Source organism: Dromaius novaehollandiae, chromosome 10, assembly GCF_036370855.1.
Source record: "Dromaius novaehollandiae isolate bDroNov1 chromosome 10, bDroNov1.hap1, whole genome shotgun sequence".
NCBI classification, from domain to species: Eukaryota; Metazoa; Chordata; class Aves; order Casuariiformes; family Dromaiidae; genus Dromaius; species Dromaius novaehollandiae.
Genome location: NC_088107.1, coordinates 25242131 through 25260321, shown reverse-complemented (window position 1 = coordinate 25260321; position 18191 = coordinate 25242131). Strand labels below are relative to the sequence as shown.

Sequence of the window (18191 nt, the reverse complement as noted above, 5' to 3'; positions counted from 1 at the left end):
GGTAAAAGGAAAGCCTTCAATGCTACGAGTGCTACAAATACCGTTGCCAGGTTACAAGTGCCTAAGAAGCGAACAGGCATGGCTTTCTCTCTGCTGTAATAAGGAGTCCAAGCAGCAAAATTCATTGCTCTGCAAAATACCTGGCTGTCCTAGAGATACTGGGGGATTACAGACTTGTGCGTGCTTGCCAGGATCTCGCGGACGGCAGGAGTCAGAGCAGAGCTGCTACACCCCTGTTTAGCTTCTGTGTCTTGTTTTCAGGGTTCCTCATCTGCCAGTCAAGAGATAGGTGTCCTCTTCAGAGCTTTCACCCCTGCCCAGAGCCTGTCTGGATGAGGTCTGTGGAAGAAAGGAAAAAACTGCTATCTGAACTCCACTAGCAGCAATACGGAGCTCTAACACTGACCCTGTGAGACTCAATTGCCATTCCAGCCTCACGTGCCATCTCTGTGCCCCCCACAAATTGTAACACAACAGCACTTTTCATTGGCAAAATGAGGATGAAAATAAGTAACAGCCCGTTTCTCTGAGCAGGGTAATTGCCTTCCCTCTTTTATGCATGGCAACGCCGAGGTACAGAGCAATTAAGCAATGCGACGGCTGCTCCCAGAGTTCGGTAATGAGACAAGGGATATCAGCAACGTTCCCCTCCTTGCTTCAAGCCCTAGATGAGACCAAGCTTAGGAGCCTTTTTGCTGTTAGGTCTTCCCCCCACACAGCCACACTGCCGCTCCTTCAGAGCGCCCACCACCCCACTAACACCCCTTTCCAACAAGCGTGCACAGGCAGAGCCACCCAAACCAGAGGCATCTCAGCAAAGCATTTGAGAGCTGCAAGTAGCAGCGAGAGAACTTGTGCTTAGCAAACTTTCCTTGGCATAGATGGGGACATGGAGTGACATGCAATAAAGCGCTTCCCAGGGGGATACAAAAATAATATCACGTACATTCCGGCTTCCCGAACAACAATCGCCTGAGAAGCAGGCACTGTGGGAAAGTCTCAGCTCGCTTTTCCTGGGTAATATAAACAGAATTACGGCTGCAAGCAGGACTTTAAACGCGGAGGAAGGGGGAAAGGCCATTTAATGGGCTCTGTTTGAACTTGGACTTTGGCAGGATTCCAGCTTTCTGCAGAACAGCTGGTCACTTCCTGCCAAATGAACATGAGCATTGCGACGCTGGGAACCAGGAGGCCAAACCAAGCACTGCTTGTCAGACCCTGGAGTCCACAAGCCCGCCGGGTGCTGTGTGGCTTGGTCCGCCATGCGTGTCACCCAGGAGTCCACCCTGCTCCCCTCCGGGCTGCTACCTCACATCGCAGCACTCATGCCAGGTCAGACCAGGCCCATATACTCTGGTGTCACCAGCAGATGCACACAGACAGTATGAAACCGGGCGAGCAGGTATGAGGCTTTGCCAGTACTCCAACTTGCTAAGCCACCCTTGGAGTCTTTGTATCTAAGAGCCCTCAGGGACTTCTCTTCCAGCAAGTCTTTTGGTTTCCGCACAGCACCCACCACGCTCTGCAGAACAGAACGCCGCAGCTTCATCAGGCTGCCCAGGTCTCCAGCCTCCTCACCTCTACGACCCTAAATGCCTCTGTCACTGCCTTTCCCTTATGAACATGTCGCTCAGCATAAGACCCTGCACAACTTCGCTGTTATCCACATGCTCATTAAGGCTCTTCCTTATTTGAGCTCCTACTCATTTGCTTGTACATCTGGGTTATTAGCCTGCAGCTCCCCAGAGCAGCTTTTAAGCATCAGCATCACATTTTAAGCAGGGCATTTGACACCACAGCCAGCGGTTTGGTGATGCTGCCTGCAGGGATACCACCTGAGCCCAGCAGTTCATTACCACTCACTGAGTCACTTGATCTCTAACCTCTTCTCCCACCATTTCAGCAGGAGACAAATCTCCAAAAAGCCCCCCAAAAAAGCCATCCATGTCAGAACCCCCCAGGCACTTCCATGGTGAAGAGGGATAGGTAGAAACACTTCATTTGCCTGCGACAGCGCCATCATTTCTTGTAATTTCTTGCATTTTCTGCCTGCTCGTCAGCTGTACAAACCCTGTGACATGCTCCCCACTCGCAACATGCTTGCAAAAAGCTTTATTTTTGGCTTTCGGGCCTGCTGCCCGTTGCTCCCGGAGCCTTGCCGGCTTTGCGCATCGCCTGAGGAACAGCGGGTGCCTCAGGCCTCGAGGCCCACCACACCCACGCACCACGGTCGCTCAGGCGGCGCCGAGAGCCCCGCGGGAAGAGGGCAGGGGGGCAGCCCTGCGGGGCAGCCCTGCGGGCGACCGCCTGCGGCGCGGGCCGCCTCCAGCTCCGGCCCCTCGGCGGCGGCGGCGCCGCCCGGGCCCAACCGCCGTCAACGGTCGGCGCCGAGGCGCCAGCGGCGGGCAGCGCGTGCCCCGCGCGCGCGCACCCCTATTCACGCGGAGCGGTGGCGTCACTAAGGGGGGGGGCGGAGGGGAGGGCGGCGCGCCTGCGCGGCGGGTGGGCGTGGCGCGGCCCGCGCCTTTGTTTGGGGCGGCGGTTTCCCAGGCTGCCCGGCGCGCGGGCGTGAGGGGGGCGGGGCCGGGCGGCGCGCGGCGCGGCGCGGGGGGCGGGGCCGGGCGGCGCGGGCCCGCGGGGGTCAGTCGGAGCGCGGCGCCGAGCGAGGGAGGAGGTGCGGAGGGGCCTGAGCGGGCGGACCGAGCCGAGCCGGACCGAGCCGAGCCGAGGATGATAAACACCCAGGACAGGTGCGGGGCGGCGCGGCGAGGCCGACTCCCCCCTCCCGCGCGCAGCCCCCGCCGGCCGTGCGGCGGGGCCGCCCCCGCTTCCCGCCGGGGCCCTCCTCGGCGCGGCGCGCGGGCGGCCGTCGGGGGCGGCCGTTGGGCCCGGGCAGGCGTTGGGGGGGGGGGCGCGATGCTCGCGGGGGGCAGAGCCCCGTTCCCCCCTCCCGCCCCCCCCCCCCCCCCCCGGGGCGCTCCGGGGGCGGTGTCGCTTCGCTGCCCGCTACCTGAGACCTCGGTAATCCCCCGCCCCGGGTTTGGGGCGCCTCAGGGCGGCTCCCTTCCGCGGCCTGTTGTCGCACCTGGGTTAGGTGGGGTGGGCGAGGGCAGCCCTGCCGCAGGTAGCCCCGGGCTGGGGGGGGGGGGGGGGGCTGCGTCCGGGGGCGGGGGGGCACCTCGCGAGTGTCTGAGCACCTTTTGCTAGTAAGTGCTTCACACCGAGAAGGATTTCTGTCCTCGGAAGGAAAGCAATTTCCCAGCATCTGTAACGAAAAGATCCAGTAATTTTCCTGGCAGGTTGGTTTTCAACAGTCATGAACTTGCTCACTGGTATTCTCAACTAGTGTTTTTGTTTTGTTCCTCCCCCCAACCGACTACATTATCTCATGTCTGTCTGTTCCTAGTTTACAGCCCCAAAAGTGTCATTTCCTGAGTCTCTATCAAACTGTGTAGATAAGAGCCCGGAGAGTGTGTGTAAGACGGCCTTGTTTCTTGGCTGTTGCATGTAGAGCAGATGCTTGGGCTACACTGTATTCTTAAGATTATTACATACTAGTTAATCCTCAAATAAGATTCTTTACTATATGGCTTACAATGGCAGACTGCATCGTAACTTCTTCTTCCGGGCTATGTTCAGCTGCTTTTTCAGAGCCTGTTTAAAATAAAGAAATAAATGTTTATTTCCGTAGTGTCATGGGAGCTTGTAGATCTCTCCATCTGGCGCAAGCCTTCAGAGAAGAGGAGGGGAGAAAAAAAAAAAAAAAAAAGCTATAGCTTTCCAGACCCAAAGTTACTGATAGTTGTTGTGGATTCAAGGCAGCCCTGGCCTGGAGCTCCACGTGTGAAGGATCTGTAGGCATACTGAAGAGCAGTTGTGACTAGGCTCAAAACTATTGGCTTTGCCCTTCCTAGGGGTAGGGGACGGAGTTGAAATCGCTAAGAGCTTGCAGGTTGAAGTTATACCAACTGGCTAAAAATTACTCTTGCTAACAGCACTTGTTTCGGGTGGGAGTTGGTCAAGAAGTTTTTGCTTGGCAAATTCTTTAGTGAAAGGACCTTGGTGGTCTAAATTCATTTTGTTTTAAACTAAGCTGCCTGGCTGAAGGAAAGCAGCTTCTCAGGAGAGGGGAGAGGCTGGAGCAGATGGGAGAGTAATCCTAATTTTAAGCTATAGATGGATTTCCCAGAGCAGAATTGTGATGGACTGCTTGCATACGTGTAGGAGACACAGCAAGGGATGAGACCTCCTCAGGTGGTTGGAGTTGGACACTTGTGTGAAGTTCTTTCCAGGACTGCTGCCAGTATGCATCTGGAAGAAGCAAAAGCTTTTCTAATTTGCCTCCTTTGTGTTGCCTGATGGTACTGCCTCTGCATAAGCCCAGTGTACTGTTTTTAGGCCCCTGGCTGGCTGTAGCCTTGCCGTTTTGTGGAAGGATAGAGGTAATGTACAGGTCTGGGCCAGGCTCTGGAGACTAGCAAAGCCCCAGTGTTGCAAGGCGGGTTGAGCTTGCGGTTGAAGGGGTCTTGTGTTTTGACTTTTGCATGTGCCAGAGGAAGCAAAAGTGGGAAGTGTCTTGAACTGCTTTGCATGAAAACTACTGCCTCTTTTTTTTTTTCCCACAACTACACTTCATTATCCAGCTTCTCGATGCATTGGCCACAAGTTGGAGAGAGCTATCAATAGTACATTGTTGACTGTGGGGTGAGGGAGGAGGGAAGGGAATAACAAAGCTGCCAACAGCTTTCTGGGGGTGGGGAATTGCACAGCAAAGTGCTTTGTCATGCCTCTCCACATCCACTACTGCTGAATGCACACTAGTCCATTGATAGCCCCAGCGATGTCGTGAGGAAGGACTGTATTAATGCAAAGCACAACTGAGCATGTGTATAAAGGATTTTGCCCTGAGACATCTTCAATGCAACTGCTTAATATCTTTTCCTAGTGTGTTTAAAGCGGTCCTTTCTGCAAGCAGAGTCTGCTGTAGGCTGTGGCCACATGGGAACACCACTGAGGAGCACTGTCTAGCAAACCTGGAGGAGGAGGAAATATGTGGAGGAAGAATATTTGTGTTTCCTGTAGAAAGATTATTTCAGTATGAGATGGATAGCCAAGATCTTAGCATTTCAGTATTCTGTCTGTTTTAATTGCATTTTGAAGTTTTTTTTTTTTTTGGCATTCGTAAATGTTTCAGTAGTTCGTTTGCAGACTATTGGTATATGTTCCAGCATACTGTAGCGAAGGTTCAAGTGACTTAGTGTGACTCAGTACTTAATCTTTTGATACTTAAGACTGTCTAGCTCATGGAGGGGGCAGGAAGAGGGGAGGGTTGGAGTGAAAAACACTATCTGGGAAACAGCTGGTATGAAAAGTTTTAGGACAGACAGTAACTTGTGGATACTTACATGGAGGCTGTCCCTTATAGTCTTGTTCCTCACTGGCTATGCTTACTGAAAACTCTCACATTCCCCTTCATTTTCAGGGAGGTTGTGGAAAAGGTGGTGTTCACCTAGCTTTGTGCTGGTGTGTTCTGTAATAGGAACGCTGAAAAAAGACTGTTTTCTTTGCCTTGCTTTTGCGGGCTTTGTTAGAGGAATACTGCTGCTATGCTGTTCCTCAGCAAAGAGTTTTTGTGGTTCTGATAAAGGAAGCAATGCTCCAGAAGTAAAATAATTTGCTTTCATGGACTTCCTAAAAGCTGGAGTATGTATTAAAATTTGTGTTCAAAGCGATCCTAATCAACCATGTGCAGGAGATCCAAGCAAACTTACAAACTACACGGGAAACATTTTTTTCTTGGGTCAAGTTCTTAAAAGTAGATCTTGGGGCAAAGTCTGTGGGGTGAACTTACAAGATGCAGGGTTGGGCTGAAGGACACTTGTATGACATTTCATTTGCATGTGAAAATGTCAAATCAGATGTTGTATAGTATGTTCAAGATATCTGAAGAACCAGCCCTTTCACTCCTCCTCATTCTGAAAATGTGAAACTTAAACCTCCTCCTTCTGGATCCTGTTGATCTATTTGTAGATATTTGTCTATAGAAAATGTGTGCTCATCTGGTCATGCGTTTCCAGCCATCTGCTACTGGCAGTCTTCCAGGTGTCCCTTATTAGCATGAGGTTGCTCAGCACTCTCTCAATTCTTCACTACAAAGCCCCTCCTCTGTTTCAAACAAAACACCACCGTTTTCTGATACAACAAAGCTTGGGCCGTAAGTGTTTTTAATATAGATGTCCAGGCACTAAAAGGCTTGATAGCTGCCTCTGATGTGCAATGGAGGAGCAGGAATACAAGTGTTTTGGAGTTGTTGTGAGGAGCTGTAGCATCAGAAACTTGATCCTGCTAACGTAACCTTGTGTTCTCTCTCTTTTTCTTGCAGTAGTATTTTACCTTTGAGTAACTGTCCCCAGCTGCAGTGCTGCAGGCACATTGTTCCAGGGCCTCTGTGGTGCTCCTGATGCCCCTCACCCACTGTCGAAGATCCCCGGTGGGCGAGGGGGTAGCAGGGATCCTTCTCTTTCAGCTCTGATATATAAGGTGAGAATGATCTAATACCTAGAATAATGACCTGTAGTTGTGTTACAGCCATGTTTGCTTCCTTTTGCGGTCTGGTGGGGATAAATACAAACTATTCCAAAGTAATAAATGGGGAAATTTCAGCAATCTTGTTGGCGTATCACTGAGCTGCACCCAGCTCTCTCTTGTCTAAATACCACCTGCTTATTGAGAAACAAGGGACTTTTCTCAAAGGTCTGCAGCAAATAATTGACTCGTCCTGTTCCCAGAGGTCTGCCTCTGCTGTTGTGCGCAGAGCCAACATTACCAACACGTGAAGCAACTTTAGTGTCTCGCAATGAGAGGAAGCAGGAAGCAGAAAGATGAAATGCTGAGGAGTAAATGGCTGATAAGCTTCTTCCTATGCCCTAGTCCGGAAGGCAAAGCTGTCAGGGCCTAGGAACTGCCTGAACAGATATACAGAATAACTCTCCTGACTTCAGAAAAGGGGGAGGCTGCCATCCATCTCTCCAACTGGAATATTTTTAGAATGTATGCATAGGATGAGAGAAGCTAATAAAATGTTTGTGTCTGCAGACTTCTTTAGGGGTAAATATATCTGTACCTCTCATTTTGTGGCCTTCTGTGTTTTAAGGGGTCTTTCCTTTTAGCTTTCAGGTGAGGAGGATTGGCTATTCCTTTCTCTAGAGTAATCAGCACTCGCACAACTTTTCTGTGTTATATTGTAGTGGCACACATCTGCCCTGCTTCAGGGACAGAGGCTGCTTTCCACAAGCCAGGCAATAAAGTGCTGTCAGAGGAGAAAGCCTAAATTTATTGCTGAGCTTGCAGATTTGACTGTTCAGACAGAAATGTTGTCATAGGTGTTAGACTTGATTTTAATCATACTGTGGGAGGCATCCAGACTTCATATGCTAAAAAGATACAGGCCTTTTCAGGTCACAGTTACGAAAGTCTTCTCCTTAAATGCTTGAGAGAATCGGAGGCCAATGTTGCTTTTGTCTGTTGTCAGAGAAGTTTTCTTTTGTGCCAGCTTAGTGAATTTTTAGCGTGTGCCCCACCTGCTTACTTTGTGACTACAGTAAGTAGTTATATAAATTTCAGTCTCTCTGCCCTGTGTAGCCTCTTAACACTTTTGGAATAATATAACATCATCTTAATGCTACTGAGCTGAATTGTCACAGAAGTTAAAGGGGTGTGAAATGCTGAGAAACCACCATCTTCACAGATGCAGCGAACAGCACAGCTGGCTTCCTTTTGGACAAAGGGGAGTTGGAAGTAGCTTGATGACAGGTCTCAGGACTTATCACTGTATTCCTTTGGGGTGAGAGGGAATGAGAAATAGAGGTGCCTCCAACTTTAACTCTTGCAGGCTAGTCTTTATCAAGCATTGTGCACACACCAGACAAGATCAAAAGCAGAAAATAGGCTCAATGTGGAGGGGATGCTGTTGGAAAGAATCACAGTTTGGAGGCTTTGAAGCATTTGACTTCAATATGGCCTTCCATGAGCACAGAAGCTGTTGGCAGTGGTGTGCAGGCAGGGGTTGCTGCCTGTGGAGGAGGTGTCTAGATAGATGCATCTCAGAAGCAGGAATGTAATTCTTTGCAGAGTTTATTGCTGGCAGGACCTAGTTTGCTACCAGAACCTGTCAGAGAATCAGCCTCTTCCCGAACATAGTTCACTTCTTTGTGGAGTTTGTGGTGCAGGTAGTTAAAACTAACCTTGGACATACATTATTGTGGCTTTCTCTGAGAGTCTGAGACTCTCTCCAAGGCTGCTGAGAGGGCCCCCCCCTCCCCCCCAGTAGCGTGCTCATGTTAGTGGGGCTGCAGTTATGGCAGGCTGGGCTTTTCAGCCAGCGTGCTTCAGTATGACCTGGAAAGGCATCTGGATCCGAAAGCTGAAGCACTTTTTCCAGCTATATGAGCTGTTGTAGTTCAGGAGATGACCTTTCTTTGTGAGCCTGCCTCCTTCAGAGTGTGCAGCACAGTACTTGTATGCTACAGCATTATAAATTAAGCAGTTGGGGCGCCCTGTAGTTTTTGTTATGTCATGTGTTACGAGACTTAATGTGCAGCTCTTTATCAAGGGAGCTTTACTGTAGAACTGGGAATGCAACAGCGGTCAGAGTTGGTGCTGTGCAGCCAGCATGGGCTTTGAACCGAAGTACGTGCTCTGGCTAGCAAACTTGGCAGGAGCCCGCAGGTGTAGCGCATGCCAACACTAGGCTGCATACATGGGTTTCTAGAGTCGCTTGGCTATAGTAGACCATAACATCCTTTCTCCTTCCCCTGCCAACACGTAGGGGTGTCCCTCCTGTCCTCCTCAGGACACTTGAGGAATATAACTGAATTGGAAAATCTTGTGCACAATGAATCGTTACTGAGTGGAAGCTGGTCCTTGAGGCTAAAATTGACTGAAATGGAGCCCAAGGCTGGAGAGCTGATGATTTAGGCAGTTATGTGTAAAAGACAGCCTGGTGAGTTCTTTTGGCTCTGAGAGCGTGGCGGGGGGATTGTGCAGGGGTGAACTAAAACTGAACATTTGTTGCATAAATAGGATTTTGCTTTGAGCACGTTCCAAAGAATTCTGGGCTGCTGATTCACAGGAACAGCTTCTCTTCTCAGAATCTTGCTAACTCTATTTTAATGCGCAGAAATAAAAAATAAATCGGCTGCCCAAGATAGGCTGTGTAAACTTAATTCCCAAAGAACCAGGAGAACTGGTTCTGTTAATCCATGCAGTCATGCTGCCTTTGGAACAGTAGGCTATTGCATTAGGGTTTTTTAAGTGAAAAACCTTGCTAGCTTTGGGTGCATGGGAAGGTCTTTGAAAGTGTAGAACTGCTGGTGACAGAAGGGCTAAGCTAGAAGACACAGAAAGCTTTTCCCCTCCTAATTCAGGCTTCTGCCAGTCTTTCTACACAAATGCATGTGTGCCTCCCCCTCCAATGTGTCAATCGCAGCCTGCTCTTCTCAGCTTCCTAGCCCTGTTTTTGTGAAGTATAAGAAAAGAAACATCTGTGAGCTTTTCTTGCTTGAGAGGAAGATCTCTTCTGAAATGGAGGCACTTTCTGCGCAGTAAAAACAAATGTAAAAGGGTCCTATAAAGTCACCAGAAAGAGATGTGTGTAGCCCCCTTCTGTGTGTGTTTGTTTATGTTGTGGTTGTGTGTTTTCTTTTAATACACTCTTGTAGTGCAGAGCATTCCCTGCACTCAGATACCACTCTTGCCGCTGGCCTTATTGGCCACAGTCTGATTTAACCTCTCCTTGAGCAGCAGCGGCAAAGTTTCTTAGTGCAGTTGGCTTAAAACTTAAAATAAATCCAGGCAGCAGGCACAGCCATGAAAACTTCTGTCAGACTCTGTGAATAAACTTATTTCCCACAGAATATTTATTCTGATGAAGTGTAAACCTTTTTTTTTCAGCAAGACTGTGCTAAGCTTTGTGGGCTTTAAACACAGCTTCCCCTGCTCAAGTTACCAAAGCCAGGCGGTTCCTGATTTATGGAGAGTTACTTTGTCTCCAGCATTAACATATTTAATAGCTTCTTTCTTGTCACAATTATCAAGCCAAGAGGAACCTATTTTAATATACGTGGTAATTGGAATTAAAATGCTGGGATCACAGACTTGAAAGCCTGCAATGTTCAGAAATGTGTTTTGGCTGAACCACTGGTCTTTCAGTGATGCTTATGCCTTAGTAGTTTAAAACTTCTAAAAGCAAATGTCCGCTTCAAAGAGCAACAGTGCTGAGGAATCTCTCCCCATTAATGAGTGCCATTGGCTGCTAATGTATTTGCACCCCACATGTTATGGTTGTGAGCAGAAATACTTCTTCATGACACGTCCAAACTGGACTAAGCTTTCGGTGCTGTACTTGCTGCCCATGGGCTTTATGGCTAAAGAAATGTGTATTCCTAATTACAATGCAATTTAAATTTAAAGCTATTCTGGTGTGATGGTATTGCTTTGCAGCAGTATCACTGCTGCTTGTGTTGCCAATCCAGCTATATATATATATGGTGGTCATCAGCAGATTGAAGTTCATAATGAGTTACTGAATTAACCACCCTGATAAAACAGATTCTTACTTGAGAGGAAGATCTTTCCTGAAATGGAGGCACTTTCTGCACAGTAAAAAAGCAATGTCCATTAGATGCCACTCATCTAATGATCTGTGTGGCGTATAACACTTCCCACCTCACCTGTTGAAGCTGTTAAGGAGAGAGGAGTGTGCAGTTTCCCCAGGCTGTCTTTTCCTGTGATACAGGAACAAAACTGGAATTAGCTCTAATATCTGATTTACTTCTGTCTTCCAAGTAGTGCAGGTAACTTCATAAACGTGACAGACTGAGTATTGTAACCAAGCAGAGGGGAACAATTTAGTGTCCACTGCAGTTGATATGTTAACTCAGGAACCTAGGGATTTCTTTGTTACTTCATTGGTGCTTTTTGCAGTGAAATATGGAAATCATTATTGGGGAAGCCAACTGTCTACAGAAATTGCCAGGAGAAGGAATGGAGTTTAACCATTAAACTGTTTTCTAGGAACTGCTAAGCAGAACTCAAAGCAGAATGGCACGCTTGCCATTCTAGTTAGAGCAGTATTAGAGAGGCATGTTTATGCTTGTGGTCTCTGGAAAAGACCTAGTCACAGTTTTCAAATCTGTATAACTTCTGTCTACTTTGGAGTTCTCTGTGCTATATGTTTTCCTCCCTTGTATGAGGAGACAAAAACATTTGCCATACTAGTTGGTTGTAAAATCTAGGAAAGCAATTTGTGGTCATCTCTTAAAGAACGTGGGGAGAGGGAGGGGAAATGCAACAAAACTGGTCAGGCTATAGCAGCAGATACTATTCCAGCTTGTTGGTTGGAGTTGTGCTCTTTGAAGGGTAGCTCATGAACCGCTCTTCAAAGGTGTGGCTGGGACTTGTGGTGAATGAATAGACTCTCACTACCCAGAAATTTAATACAATGTAAATATGTAAAACTGCATTCACTTGAACTGGAAAACATGACTAAAAAAAATCACTCTGAGGTCTGAGTACTCACTGTGGTGTGTCCCTGAGCCGAAGGAGGGGAAAGGGAAAAGTATAATGTTCTTCTCAGTGAGATTATAATACCATTTCAGTTTGCATTTGGATCTCTTTAATTATACTCCCCTAGCTGTTAGGATTTTACTTTTTCACTCTTTCTTTGGATGTGTTAGGCCAGAATAAAAGCAAGGTATTCTGGAAAATGCAGGTAGTTTAGAGCGATGGCTCTTAACCCCTTAAAAGTGTTCAGCGTGCTAAGACTCGGAAGAGATCTTGCATCTGACTGTGCATACCTTCTTGAGCTATGGCAGGTCCCTGATGAATTTTAGTGATGGACTGTAACCCTGGATACAGTTCAGGCTGTAAGGACCTCAGCTTTTCAGCAGGGGATTTCCTTTGAAAATGCCTTTGAAAATCTCTTTGCATGTGCACTTAAGCACAGTCTCTTGATCACTTTTGGTCTGTAATTTCATGGGATAGTTCTCTTGAATCCTCCCAGCTTCTGGCACTTAACCCAATAAACCTTAATAAGGTACAGTTTTTGGAATTGGCTGGCTAGTGTTTTAGGACGCTTGCTTCTAAACAGAAGTGTGAGTAGTGGGGTTAAAAGCCTCTCTGGGAAGAGCTGGGAATCCTAAATCTGTTCTTTGATTATTTAAAAATAAATAAATAAAAAAGACCCAGTAATAGTACAGTGGGAAGAATCCTGTTCAACATGTGTTTTTCACCTAGTGCATTTAAGGTCCATTTTGAAGTTCACCTCTATTATTACTGCTGTAAAATCTTTTTTGTACCAGACTTGCGCTCATAGTTCTTGTGTTACCTGGTGTTGAAGGGCACTAAAACACTATAGCATATTTTATGAGCTTTTCTCTCCCCCCTGCTCCTCCACAATGTGCAGGACGAGAAGATCACTGTTAACCAAGATGTCCCAGTGCACGAAGGGAAGCCTCATATTGTCCACTTCCAGTACAAGGTCACAGAGGTGAAGACTTCCTCCTGGGATGCAGTGCTGTCTAATCAGAGCCTCTTTGTGGAAATCCCTGATGGATTATTAGCTGATGGAAGCAAAGAAGGGTAAGTCCAGGTTCCCAGGGCTGTGTCCACAGCTCCTCAGGGAGCAATGTTTTGCTTATGTTGGTGATGCTGTGTGTGGGGCGGGGGGAAGAGGCAGGCTGTATGTGTGGCACCTCTGTTCCTGGTTTGTATATCTAAAATATTTCCTTACTCCCTCCTTTTCAAAGAAGTGTCCTCCTTCTTTTGGTTCTCCGTATATCTTTTCCCCTAGATAACCATTTAAGACAGGCTACTGTTTTCAGACTGTTTTCTTATGGTAATGAGAAATAAGTGATGAATGAGTGGAGTGATTCTTTGCATGCTTGGGCGTGCAAAATCTACAAGTCTTTCTCCAGTTTTGTTCTACTGGCCACTTGGCAAAGTTACTTTGGCAAGTACTTTTTCCCTCTTTCAGGGAAAGACTCCATTATATTGATGTGCTACTTCTCATCAGTAGGTGGATCTGCTTTTGGACCACTGCCACACGGGCTTTTGGCTGTGCCAGAGTCTGATTTTTCTCTGTTGGCAGAAGACGGTAGTGTTTTGTCCAGACAGCTCTGCTCTGAGAAGTTTGTGTAAATGCAGCTTCCAGAGCAGCTACTTCCTGCCAAGTGCTTTGCCAGAGATCTCTGCTGGCAGGGAGCACAGTAGTATGGATGTGGCTTTAGTGGAGTCCTGTGCAGAACTCTCTGAAGTCCTTCTAAATGTTGAAATAAACTTCACATTACACAACACAAGCTAATTATGAAAAAAATCTCGTTGGACATCTTCAGGGAGTGCCAGTATTCCTGCTGTCTCACCCTTGTCTCATTTGAATCTGAATCCATAAACATTTTATATGCTTTCTGCAGTCAGCCCACAAATCCTCTAGCTGTCCAAGTGCCTGCTCTCGTAGGAGCAGATTCTCCTGTGAGGGTATTTACCCACCCATGTCATCACGGCTTAAAGCATAACTTTGTAAGATTATTTTTAGCTAGGTAAAACAGCCTAGTAGAGGCTATAATTAGAATAGTTCATTATCATATTAACAAAATCCTTGCAAATTTAATCTCCCTTGGTGCGCTCCAGTCTCGCTGACTGCTGTTTAATTAGATCTCGATTGAAGTCCTGCTTGTCACTGCTGTAGCAGTGTGCATCATAAATGCTTATAAGGTCAGCAGTGACAGAGACAGCTATGCCACACTGATCCCGGGGCTTAGACAGGGGCTAATGCAGCTCTGCTTCCATGAAGAGGTGGCAGAAGCATTTTTGCCGGAAAGGAAGCTTGGATTCACGGAATGGTTTTTAGTTGTGCCATGTGGATGATGTGTCCCCAGACAGCTCTGCTTGTGCACATGCTCCTTCAGTGATGGTTTTTCTCTTACCTGCCTGGCACTAGCCCTCTTTTTCATAAAGTACAAAGCTTACAGACTCGTTAGTGTGTGTTACCAGTGGAGGGTCTGGCCACAGAAGAGCTGCAGTCTTTATCTTCCCACGTATGAAGACTTCCATATGAAATCACTGGCCCATAGGGATGGGTGTTTGTGCGTGCTGGCATGCAGACAACCAAGGACACGGACTTGCTCCGTGACTTTGTGTGAGGATAGCTTAGTTTTGCAGGGCTGGATAGTGAAGCGGGAAGTCCATTGTTTCAGCATCCATTGTTTCTGTAAGATGGGATTTGTGTCTGTAAACAAGTAATCTTTCTGCCTTAAAACATCCAAACAGTTGATGTTGCCCAGTGGCTTCCTCAGGACAGGACTTCCTATATCTGATGTTCTTTTGTCTTCTTCCTCCTTGGCAGGTTATCAGCACTGTTGGAATTTGCTGAAGAAAAAATGAAAGTAAACTACGTCTTTATTTGCTTCAGAAAAAGCAGAGAAGACAGAGGTGAGAACTCCTACCGTGAGGTTTGCTCCCTAGAACTAAAATGACACTACTAAATCTGTACAAAAATCTGGTAATCCCAAGGCAAGGCTTCACGTAAGCTTCCTATTGCAGTAATTGTGTGGCGTGCATAATTTTTTTTCCTTACACATTAGAAAATGTTTCTCATAGAGGAAATAACTTAGCTGGATAAGTCCTTTCTTGGGACTGAGGGAAAGGGAATATTTAGTTTCTCCAGCTGGGCTTGCTTTGCTGTCCTGCAGTTAAATTGTTACTAAACTCACATGAGGAAAGCTGTTCTTGAGTAATTTAGGATATTTTCTTGGCCAGAAATTGGTTATATTTCTTCTTGGGTTAGGAGTGAAGGTATCCTTTTGGCATCAGGCTTGTGTGATTTGGAAGGGGAGACTGGGGAGAGGTTATGACCTGGGAACTAAACACTTCCAGCTCATTGCTCTGATGCTCATCTGCTTTTTTAAAGATCCTCCAGCACTTTTGCCCTTCCTAGATTTACAGGTAATCCTGACCCTGACTATAGATGCTTATGGCTTAAGGAGGCTGCATTAGTATCTAAAGATAGAGGTAATGGATGAGTGATTAGAGCACGGAAGTTTGAGATTTGTGGCAAGGTACCAAGCTATGGAGGCATCACTTTAAATTTTACTAGATGCAGGCTAGTAACCAAGTAATTGCCATGGTAGGAGTAATTCGAACCTTTTCCTAATTCTAATTTTACTCCGCTACTTCATGAGCTGCACTGTCTTTTCTCAGAGCAGCGCTGTTAGAGCTAAATTGCACTGAACCCAGGAAGATACCATTCCACGTTACGGTATGAAGAATTATCTTCAAATGGAGGAAAAGTACTAGTATATAGGAGCTCATCTGCATGACTGTTCAGTAGCTTGAAGTTAATAATTACTGGGTGCTGTAGAGATTAGATACTGTACCAGGGTGACTTACATAGGTCACAGGGAAGTGATCGCTTAGTAACAAGGGGACGTGTGTCCAGTTAATCTGTAATATCTCGTTGCAGTCAGATGAGGTGGAGGTTCTGGACTTACCCACTATGAATTTGTTCCGTGCATAACCCAGGGTCCGTGGATGGTTTTCCTGGGGGAATGCACCAAGCTGTGTTGAGCTGTCTGAGGTTTCCAGTCTGAGCTCCAGGTCCTTCTTACAGAGACAGGAAAGCTCTGTCCAGTCCCTGAATAAGTAGATTCCTTGTTTGCTGCTTCTGGGGCAGCCCACTGAATATGAAACGAAACCTTCGGTATGCTGTGAGGTAGCTACAGGCATCCTGGCCAAGTGCAGCTTGTGCAAGTAGAAGACAAGTGTAGCTGTTACTCAGAAGGGATGGAACAGACATCACAAGATAAACACAGAGCAATCTCGTCCTCTGTAGAGGTTAAAATCCCCTTTACACCTAGGAGCAACTGCAGTGAATGCAGGAGGAGACAAGATGTCTTGTGGAGGAGGACTGTTGTGTTAAATGGTTTCTTTTTGTGCGGGAAGTTCTGGATGCGCTGCTAGCTCACAGGCATGTTTCATGCCCTTGTACTTTGAGGCTAATGACTTTTAGGGTAAAGAGCAACATTCCTGATGGTAACGATTTCCTTCTCTTTGGTAGCTCCGCTCCTGAAGACATTCAGCTTCTTGGGCTTTGAAATCGTGAGGCCTGGTCACCCCTCTGTCCCGTCGCGACCGGACGTGATGTTCATGGTGTACCCCCTGGATCAGAACTCTTCCTCTGATGAAGAATAGCTGCAGCAGGGGACTTCAGTTCCATCTGAAAATGCTTTTGAGGGGAGAGAGGGTGAAATCTCCTTTCTTGAGGAAAGGGAAAACAAGCTTCTGTTGGACTGAAACTGCATTTCTCATTGTTAGATTGGCCTGTGTATCCTCAGAGTTGACTATCTCATTGAAATGTGTTGCCTAGAGAACTATGTATACACACATGTAATCACCAAATAGTAAATGGAAGATGTTTATGAACCGGCATAGGAGCTCTTTACGTACAGCTGTGTGGTGTGTTAGCCTAGAGGCGCCTCGTGCCCAGGCCATGTGTGGGAGCCTGGCAGTGTAGGGAAGCACAGCGGTAGATGCAGTATCAACTCCTTGACTTTTATAAATCAGTGTTGGTTCTTTCCTGATCACCTGATGTGTGGTGTGTGCTCATCTGACAGACTACCTTTTTATTTTCACTCAGACTCTTAAATATAAGGCATGTTTTGGGTGTTAGACACATGGAAGAGATGTGCTTGAGTTAACTTTTAACACTACATTAAAACCCCTATGCGTCTCTGCTCTGGGGTAACCGATGCTGTTTAACTGGTTTAACTTTTTTTTTTTTTTTTTTAAACTTCTTGCTCTTCCAGCTTTTGTTTAAGCAGTCTTACTCTGTTTAATGTTACCACTGCACTATCACAGCATTCAATAAAAGGGGCATTCAGATTAACTTCACACAGCTGGGGCTGCTTATTTAAAAGGAAAAGAGCCTTTTTGTAGGCCTCCCTTAATGCTGCAATGGTACTCTGCTTATTTAGGGTCAAGTGAGTGTTTGGAGCAATACCTCTAGTCTGGGGGAACGTTTCCTTACCTGCCTGTGGTGTGATGGTTTTCATGGTCCAAAGAGCCTAAAAAGCTCGCGCAGTCAGTCCCTTCCCAAGGACTGGTAAGGAGCAGGCCCTTGGCTGTTGTCGCACCTCTTTTCTTCCTCCTGACCTTTCCAAAGCGATCTCAAGACACTGAGATAACAGCTGTATCCAAACCAAAGGGAATCGTGTGCGGGGACAGGTGTGGAAGGCAGCTCTGCTAGTAACATGCACTTGCGCAGATCGCGGGGCAGTTCTCCCATTCTGGGGATCTCCTGGAGGAGGCTGGAGGGATGGGATGGTGGTGTTGCTAGCTGTAGCTCACATTTCAATCCTGCCACTTCTAATGCTGGAGAATGAGGTTGTGCTCTTGTCTTCATGCCATGTGGATGCAACCTGGCTGGCTTTCTTTGAATGCCACATGAGAAGGGTGTATTTATAAACTGTGCCCTGGAGACGTGTTGTGAGCTCTCTTCCTGGCCTGGCTGCTTGCGTGTGGAATTGTCCTTGTGTGCTTTGTTATGCTCTCACTTTTCTGTGGAGGATTTTGTTAAAAGCTGAAGCCAAGCCATTCCATAAACGTCATGGTCAGTGTGTTTTGTTTGGGGGAGAGAGGTGGGGCCGGGATATCAGTTTGTGTGAATAAATCATCTTAAAGTTTGTGTCTCTCTTCCCTCCTTCCCCTCCAACAGAATGAAAGTAGGACGAACATGGACAGGGCAAGGAAGTGTGTGGTTGGCCCCTTTGGACAAGAGCAAGGCTGTTCTTTCCCGTCCTTCCCGGCTGAGCTGAATGGCCAGTGGCTCTAGTCCAATCCAGTGGCCAAATCTCATCAAAAGGGGCATTAAATTCCGATTTTCTGCTTCTGCCTCCTCAGTGCCTTTCAGAACTGAAGCTGTGAACCAGGCTAATGAGAGCTGGGGCTGGCTTGAAGTTGAAGAGTGAGTTGTACTGATGGGAACAGCTCTGCACTGGCTTTACTGTGGCTCCATGCTCTAGGCTAGGGCTGGTCCTGGCTCAGCAGTGACGGCTTTTACTTCCTCTCCTTGCTCTAAGAACACTGAAAGCAGCAGAGACCCTGTATGTATTCTGTTTTAAAGAACACACGTTTCTCAT

The 18191-nt window shown here is 47.1% G+C and overlaps 1 protein-coding gene across 1 annotated transcript; it reads left to right on the top strand.

Annotated features, from left to right (window-relative positions):
- Positions 1-2600: 2600 nt before the first annotated feature.
- On the top strand, positions 2601-16944 carry OAZ2 (ornithine decarboxylase antizyme 2). Its single transcript, XM_064517682.1, is given in 6 exon segments — positions 2601-2750; positions 6383-6458; positions 6460-6540; positions 12464-12639; positions 14402-14487; positions 16112-16944. Coding segments are annotated over 6 exon segments (573 nt in total). The 5' UTR covers positions 2601-2730; the 3' UTR covers positions 16246-16944.
- The last annotated feature ends 1247 nt before the right edge of the window (positions 16945-18191 follow it).